General features: G+C 45.8%; 1 protein-coding gene across 1 annotated transcript in view; it reads left to right on the forward strand.

Annotated features, from left to right (window-relative positions):
• T265_05658 (hypothetical protein) overlaps positions 1 to 6,948 on the forward strand; it is a gene marked incomplete at both ends in the record, with an annotated part of 24,304 nt that extends 17,356 nt beyond the window's left edge. Inside the window, 2 exons of the mRNA XM_009170723.1 lie at positions 4,674 to 4,821; positions 6,677 to 6,948. Of these exons, the coding sequence (XP_009168987.1) occupies positions 4,674 to 4,821; positions 6,677 to 6,708 (180 nt within the window). The remainder of the gene's footprint in view (positions 1 to 4,673; positions 4,822 to 6,676) is intronic.
• Between the last annotated feature and the right edge of the window lie 1,132 nt (positions 6,949 to 8,080).

Consider the following 8,080-nt stretch of genomic DNA (forward strand, 5'->3'; position numbering starts at 1 on the left):
TTAGTACATTTTTGTCCCGTGAGTAGAGTTAAGCTATGCGGAAGAGCTGAGAAGCCCCGTACAGCTGTTTCATCCTTGTTCAAGTTCATCAGCAGTGCGCCTCCAGGAGGGACCGCGACCTACCGGCCAGTGACTGAACACTTAACCGCTTGTGCGCGAGTGCTTGATCAGCAATGTGATTAGCTCTCACGTAGACGGGGTATATCGCCACTCATCCTTCACGTCACAAGAGCCTTATCACTTAGTCAGGTATTGACTGGCTCCTTGATGGAAGTCTCACTCATCATTCTTCCTATGAGCCACCGAGTTACCTAGTGGAGATGGACGGACACTCAGCACGGAAGTTACTCCAGTAGGGGGTGGAACTGAAATCAGGCAGCTTGGAGTGACCGGAATGCATTCCTCAAGGTTGAAATTTAACCAGTCTGACCTCTCTAACATATAATCTACTGCCTGAATCCTGCACGTGATTTACATGTATTTAAATATGGAGCGTCAAATTGGAGGTCGCTCAACTTTGTAACGGAAAAATGGGTGTGAGAATTCCATGAATTCTTGCGTACTTTGCTTAAGTTGAACGAATTAAACACCGTGGTGACCTAACAACCAATGTACATGTACGTACACACACAAACGCAAAGTCATTGATCAGTGGAACTTGTAAAGTTGTGGAATTAAGTTACCATAACCAAATCACACGAATTAGTTTAGGCTGATTACCGCTCAAATTTGATTTCAAATTTGAAATGACTTGTTTGAGTAATTGTCATTTACTGTTGTCATTCAACTGTGCGGACTGTTGTCTGGCTATCATAAGCTTCACGAATGTTTGTCGGTCTCACTAACCGTTGGTGAGTTGAGTCCCGGGATCCCCATCCAAGGAGACGGTAGTTGTCGAAATGACACAGTTGACTAGTTAGTGTTCTCAGACTTCGCTGTCCGCCTCTCGGTCTCTTACACTCAGCACAGGGCTGGGGGGCCGGGCGAGGCAGACGGTCTTCTGGCATGCGGAGTACATGTCTTTACCAGTGGGTATTTCACCTATCATTGGAGAGTTCCTTCTTCGTAAGACCATCCGGTGTACCTCATCATCTCAAATCCGATATTCACACCAAACTCGGTCAATGCTGAGCTGATAGGCCACGTTTCTGATCCATAAAGTAGTATGGCGTAAACTCCGCCTTTGATAGACAAACTGATGTCACGTCGGTGCCATAGACATCGGAGTTTGGCAAAAGCTGCTCTGGTCACCTTGATTTGAGAATTAATCTCATCTGCAGCCAGTTCACCGGAACGTATACAACTGTCCAGGTAAGCACATTTATCTACCATGTCGACTGGCTTGTCTGCACGCATGAGGTCCGGATTTGACCGCATCCAGTCGTGTATTAGCACTTTTCAGGTGTGAAGCTCGTGCCGAACCGTTCTGCTGAACTATTTAGGTCATTTAAAATGGATTGCACTTTTGAAGGTTGTGATCCAAGGAGAGCAGTATCATCTGCATACTCAGTGTCTCTGAGCGCATTTCGACCCCGGAAATTTCAGAGGTAGCCGGAGAGATTTCCAGCAGCAGATGATTGACAAAGTTGAAGAGGAAAGAAAAAGAGTGCGGTTTTGTCTTACACCACTGGATGTGGTGAACTATGGCGAAATGTTACTGTATACTCATACCCATCTGCAGGATTGTGCGTACAATGCCTTTATAAGGATATAAATTTGGAAAGAACACGCTTGGTTGCGAGACACATCCAAAGTTTCTGACGGTCGACAAAGTCAAAAGCAACCTTCAGATCTAGAGAAGCGACCAACGTGGGACTTTTGAAGATGTGACCATGTTCAACAACTCGTTTTGGACTAATGTTGTACGTATCTAACTTAAGTGACTGCTGTCACACAGTTTTAGGGTAGAACAGCAACTTGTTGTGCTCTTCAGTTCATCCGGTGAGTTTCACACGATGAACGGCTTGTCACTTTTGAAGAAGTATGACCGTTGGAGTCACAGACTAGTAGGGAGAGCGATATCATATAGACAAGGGCCAGTAATCTGCAGTATATCCTTTCCGAAACTTCTCGGGCTGTATGGCGTACACCATCACTGGCAGGATAACGAAGGAAGAAGACTGCTGGCCTCATCAAATCAGCTAGTCAGTGAACCAAGCTTCAAGAATTTTACCGCACTTCATTCGGTGAATGTACTGCCCTGCTTCCTGAGGACTCTGGAAGTCCTTTAGCTTGACTGGAGCCAAATCAACGAGTGTGTGAAGTGAACAGAATGCCACAGTAACCGAACCAATTAATGGAAGATGGGAAAAGTTTCCGGTGGATTTGCAACTGGAAACGTCAGGTTTTTTTAGAAGCGAATACACGGTGGTGCTTTAAGGTGAACTATACTCTACCGGGGGGAGTCAGCTAGTCATATCAGACAGGAAGGGCCACAGCGCCTTTGCCGACGGCCGGATTCGAACGAAGGCGACCGAACGCTGACTAATTGAAACAATATTTTTGGCACCATTGGCGCCCGGGATCACAAGTTCTCGATATCATACTGGAAACAAATTTTCTAGGGCGTCAAGGTGTCCTTATACCGATTTAACCATTCATCAATATTCTGTCAAATCAGTTTTCAATCATCGTTCTCACCATCACAAATCTTCCTTACTGTTGCCAGAGTACGTATCTTCATAGTGTGTAAAGATACCTGCCTACGTAATGCTGTTCAATAAGATGGGATTGGTCCAGTTTGGTAGTGGATTTGAACAGGATTTCTGTATAAATAGCTGTACTTGGCACCGTTTCTCGGAGAACCGTGCACAACAACGGTCACACGCAATAAGATTGAGGGATAAGAGCGATTTTTAGAATTCACGTTCACATCACTCTCGCTTGAACATTCCTTTTCTTGTCTTGTCCTCCTGGGGAGCCATTCGACTTGAGTTTCGCTCTCTTTGGAACTCGCTGTCCATGTCAGGCTTCGTACTCCGGACATTTGTCGTGCAAGGCGAGGGTGTTACCACTACTCCAACAGCGAACTCTGGACGTACAGTCCTCTTTTCTGAACAGGCGAACATATTTACCCTTAAGCGGTGTGATTTGTTTGCCCACCCCCTCGAACGACCATCCAGTAACTGTCCTGGTTGTGTCGATGGATTGATACACCTGTCAGCCCTTCCCCATCAGGTTGCACCACGGAAACTTGAACCCTGGTGAACAATTTTACTTAGTCCTAGATAATTGGGGCATTCGCAAAATTCACGTTCCCATCACTCCCGTCCTGGCCCAATTATTTTGGTGAGTCCACGCCTGCCCGACCAAGGATATGCGCTGTTGATGAACCCTAGTAAGAGCTACTTTGGTATGGCCAGGATAATTTAAGTCTGCCGGTTATTCGTTTACTGTTCAGTAATGGCGTAACCTTAGATGGTGATGTGACAGGCGGTACGGGGACAAAGTGCACGGGGTTACAATCACTAACGAAAGCACTTATTGCTCCCACTCAGCGTGTATCAAGTGCTGGCGTGAACAAATAGGATAGGATTTTCGTAGAATGCGCCCGTTCGGCGCCCTGTCGCTGTAGGCCTGCCAACGGAGGGTAGTCTGCCTGCACTGCTGGCAAGCAGCTCTGCAAGGGGCGATTTCTGTCAGAAAACAGTGAATATTGTTAGTAGCAGTTGGCGAAAATATATTAGCAAGACTCTTGAGAATTGAGCAGTTCGATTTTTTTCCCACGAATCTGGACTAACGTCTTCTGAAGATGGTGGATGCACTAAGATGCCCATCAATGTTTATGAATTCAACCAATTGGTGCGTTGCTAAATCAAGCCGGTGCTTCTGGCCGAACATTCCCATTTGGAAAATAAGTTGGTGTCAGCGGGAGATCCGACTGAATCCCTCCACTTCACAAAGATCACCCATCTTCCCTTGGATACGATGTTCGAAATATCGGTTTGGGAAGACCGCCGGAGACCCCACGGCCGTTTTCGCCCTTTGTGGGACTCACCGCGTGAGCACGGTCTCCGGGGTTCTGTCAACTTTATGTTCAACAGATGTCGAAATGCATCATTCATTCACAAAAATTAGGTTGATGTTAGCGAATAGCGTACTAACTGGGACATAAGCCTAGCATTTTCAGTTGAAGAATACGATAAACGAGAAATTCAGCTGGGATTTCCTTGGGCCTTCCGGTAACAGCAAAATGATCTACAAATGAGTTCAACTCACCAGTTCGTACAGTTTGGCGTTCAAGCAGAAAGTGAAGTTGACATTACTTGATGAGCTACAACAAGGATGAAACCGGTCCGTGGACTGTCCGAGAGTTTTCTCCAGCCTCAAAGGTAGTGGTCCGTCAAGAGATTGAATTGATTGTAGTTTACGGCAGATTGTGCACACGAATGCCACATGTTTAGTCCTGCTTATGAGACAGTTAAGAATGCTCACGCGCCGGTGCTGTGTGTTCTCCAAATTTTCCTCATTTACGTTCCCCTTTTTAATGCGACCATGGGAAATATTGTGGATGCAACCCTAGTCTCTCATATACTGGACAAACTAGATCGAAAGGTTTATGGCCTTCAAGTTGCTCTTCACAGTGGGACAGAGTTCCTCCTGATGCTGCCACTTGTGTGATATGGTCATGAGCCGCACTTATTTCGCACCACACAATGCGTCTTTGCTCCTAGGCTGTCGCAAATTCGAACGTCACGGTAATATCCGATGCGGTGCGTGTGGTCGTCTGTTTGATACAGCACGTGGCCTATCCTGTCACCGGCGGATTCACAGATACTAACGAGAAGACCGGTATAGAAGCAGCTGATACTGCGGTGTCATGTAGGTACACGGAGTTTCATTACAGCCCTTTGCTGTTCGTACACCCTTCAGTTTCGTTTCGTTTCGTTTCGTTTTTTCTCGCTTTTTCGATTATTTCAGCCGTTTGATAGAACCTGTCAAAACTGGATGGAATAGAATTTAATGCCTGAAATGGGTTTTCTGCAAGTGTGCTACACCTCGAAACCGAAACAGCACTGGATTTGATCCTGGTTCACTATCTGCGGGCACCAGAAAAACTTGTAGCCGAAGTCGATTTTAGAAAAGTTGCGATTTTCTCCTCAGTATCACCATCATCATCCTTGACAGAATCATATCGGTGTTCAGCACCGACGCTCTGCCACCGTACAACCATGATTTATTTGAAAGCGTTATTCTGGACAAAAGAATAAAGGTAGGCTGGGAAGGGACTTGGTGCTTCCTAGCTTACTACAATCATTCCGAGGTGCCTATACCTCCAGATGCTAATTCAGGCAATGTGGATAGAAGCTGACAACAAGAGCGCCACTGACATCGATTTGCAGCCATATCTTGCAGTGTCTGCAACCAGGCACAGTGAGTATCACGTGATCACCATCCCGTAAGGCGAGTCTCCGAACATGAACTGATGACGGCCTGTAATGAGAGCAACAGCTGAGTCCAGCCCTCATTGTCTGCTGTGACCCAGAGAAGATATTCGTGCCGGGACGAAGGGAAATTTATTCATGCGGGAGCAATAGATCATGTGGATAGCCACGAGTTACAATTGGATGCATGAGCTCCTTCGCAGTTACTGTCAGGAACTAAAAGGACAAATGACAAGACGGTGCACGATAGTTACGTAACAGATAGCGAATGGTTTCCAGATCATTTGGACAGTTGCACTAACGACTAGTTCTTGCTTGGGCTTGCAAAAAAGATCAACATGAGACCAGACCAGGCGAAATTTGTCCCTCTGAAATTGAAGAGTGCGACTGCGTGGTCGGATAGCTAGGGCCTCCTCACTTGTTCTTGACTGGCGTTTTCGTCTACACGGTAAATGTCAGATAACGTTTTCCTCCGTTAACAAGCCATGCTGTACGGAATGATCCGGTTCCGCCAAAAACACTGTCAAATAGGCACACAACTCTAACTCTTGGTCTTTCAAACAATGTCAGATCACTAGATTCAGGCTGATGATGGGGTTCGAACTTCCCAAAGTAGCCACCGGGAATGTGTGATGTCATGGTTGATCTAGTATTTCTTGGGTCTGTGAAAGCTTCACGAATGATGTGATCCGACCTCCACGAGCAAACTTTGTTCGCACGATCTTCTTCCTGTTACGCGCGCGGTTGCAATTGTGGCCAGCGTTGGGTTGGCTTTAACGCTATTCCTTGCGATTATTATGGCAGACAATTTACAAAGCCTGTTTGAATAAACATAGGAATTCGGTTAGAAGAAATTTGAGTTAAAAATCAGGCGCGTTGTCCACTCAGTGATACAGCTGATAGCACAACGAAATTACTTATCAATCACACGGGTTCGAATTCATTCATGGCTTCTTTTGATTGGTTGCCCCCGTTTTACCATATTTTCCAAATGCGTTTTGGCAACTGACGTGTTTACGTTTGAAACATTTTTGAAGATGTTGTAAGAATTCCAAAGTGAACCATGCCTGATGTTTTCAAGGTCATCGCTCCGAATTCATGTTTCAACAATGTTCGGAATGTGACCAATCCACCTTACGTTTCCACCCAATATGGAGGTGGGATAAGTTTTTTTTTTTTGAATGAACAAGCAGTATCCTATCCATTGTTTCACGCGTTTGTTGCAGTCGTTCACCTGATCTTGTCCACTTCCAACTCTTAATACGTTTCACACCCACATTCGTATTGTTCAGATTTGTGGAAAGCGCTCAAAAGTCAAAAGTGAACATGCGACGTTTTCGTCGTGAATAACCAAGTCCGCGCACGTTGTGCAAACTTAAAGCTGTTTTATCTAGTGCCAACCATTTTCAGTGTTTTGTTTTTGTTTTGTTTTCCCGTCTTCTTTTTTCCCGCAATCTCCACTGTGCTTTCACTGCTGACATTTGTGTTTTGGTCCTCTTAACGGACGTATTTTGTTCAAATTTATGGCTGCAAGCGCACTCGTGTCAAATGAACGCATTGTCGCAACGAAGGTGGTTTTTTTGTAATTCTGTGAGGAATGCAAGGGATTGGCTGTTCCTGACCCCAACTTCAACCTTGGCCTGTTCCGTTCCGCGTACCCGGCTAATTTCCTCTAATTGTCACAACTAGGTTATCGGGTCGGACCGTTACCACAATTGTGGACAGTGATTTCCAACAAGGGTGTCTGTCGTTGGTGAGTCTTCAAAACCCCGGTTGTTCAAATCTCTGCGAGCGACAAACTTGTCTACCTGGGATATGCAAACGACATTGCTCTCATTTTTGAAAGACAGTGAGAAGCACAAACAAACTGACCAATGTCATTTATCTCTACAACACATACAGAGCCATTCCGCGGGGCATAATCTTTGAACATGCCTCTAGGAATTCAAAGGATGGTATTGGAAGTTGTGGGACGGCATACGTATCTTTCAAGTTGCACCAGCTCTGACGGTAGTGTGACAAGTGAAGTCAATGCAAGGGCCAGAATTGCGTTCGACAACTTCTGCCGCTTATGATAGCAAAAATGCACATCACCGAGCTCCACAAGACGCATCTATCAGATTACAAAACAGGCTGTAGTGTTGTACGGCTACCACTTCGAGCAGAGGATCTGAGACACCTTCAGATCTTTGATCACCGATGCCTCAGAACCGTTGGTGGTTTCGGCTGTGATCAGCGAATCCGTGCCGAAGGGACAAGAAGGCAGGATTTTGATGGAGTAGCCGGTAATTCGTCTCAGAGAGGTTTGGTGAACAATCGGTGAAATTATTGCTTGGCAACGTTTCCGAGAAGCTTCATCAGGCCAAGTATGTAAGTAGGCAGGTAGATCGGGTTTTAAGGCAGTCAGAAAACCAAACCGTGTGATTTCTTGTGACTAGCCGATTGATCGGTACTGGGCATTCAGTCTTATGTTAGTGGGGATGACTAACATTTCCGATAGATTGGTTAGGGGGGAGGAGTTGTCTTGATTCTGAAACCGGATATATCGGCCTTGTTCTGACTGCCTTAAAACCCAATCAATCTTACTCACCTGGCTTGACGGATCTTTTGTGTCAAAAGCGAGACGTTGCCCAACCATAAGTCCACCGATTGTTTCCCAGAACTTCCGGAAACGATGACTACCCTATCGGTCCCAA

Source organism: Opisthorchis viverrini, assembly GCF_000715545.1.
Source record: "Opisthorchis viverrini unplaced genomic scaffold opera_v5_111, whole genome shotgun sequence".
Classification (NCBI taxonomy): domain Eukaryota; kingdom Metazoa; phylum Platyhelminthes; class Trematoda; order Opisthorchiida; family Opisthorchiidae; genus Opisthorchis; species Opisthorchis viverrini.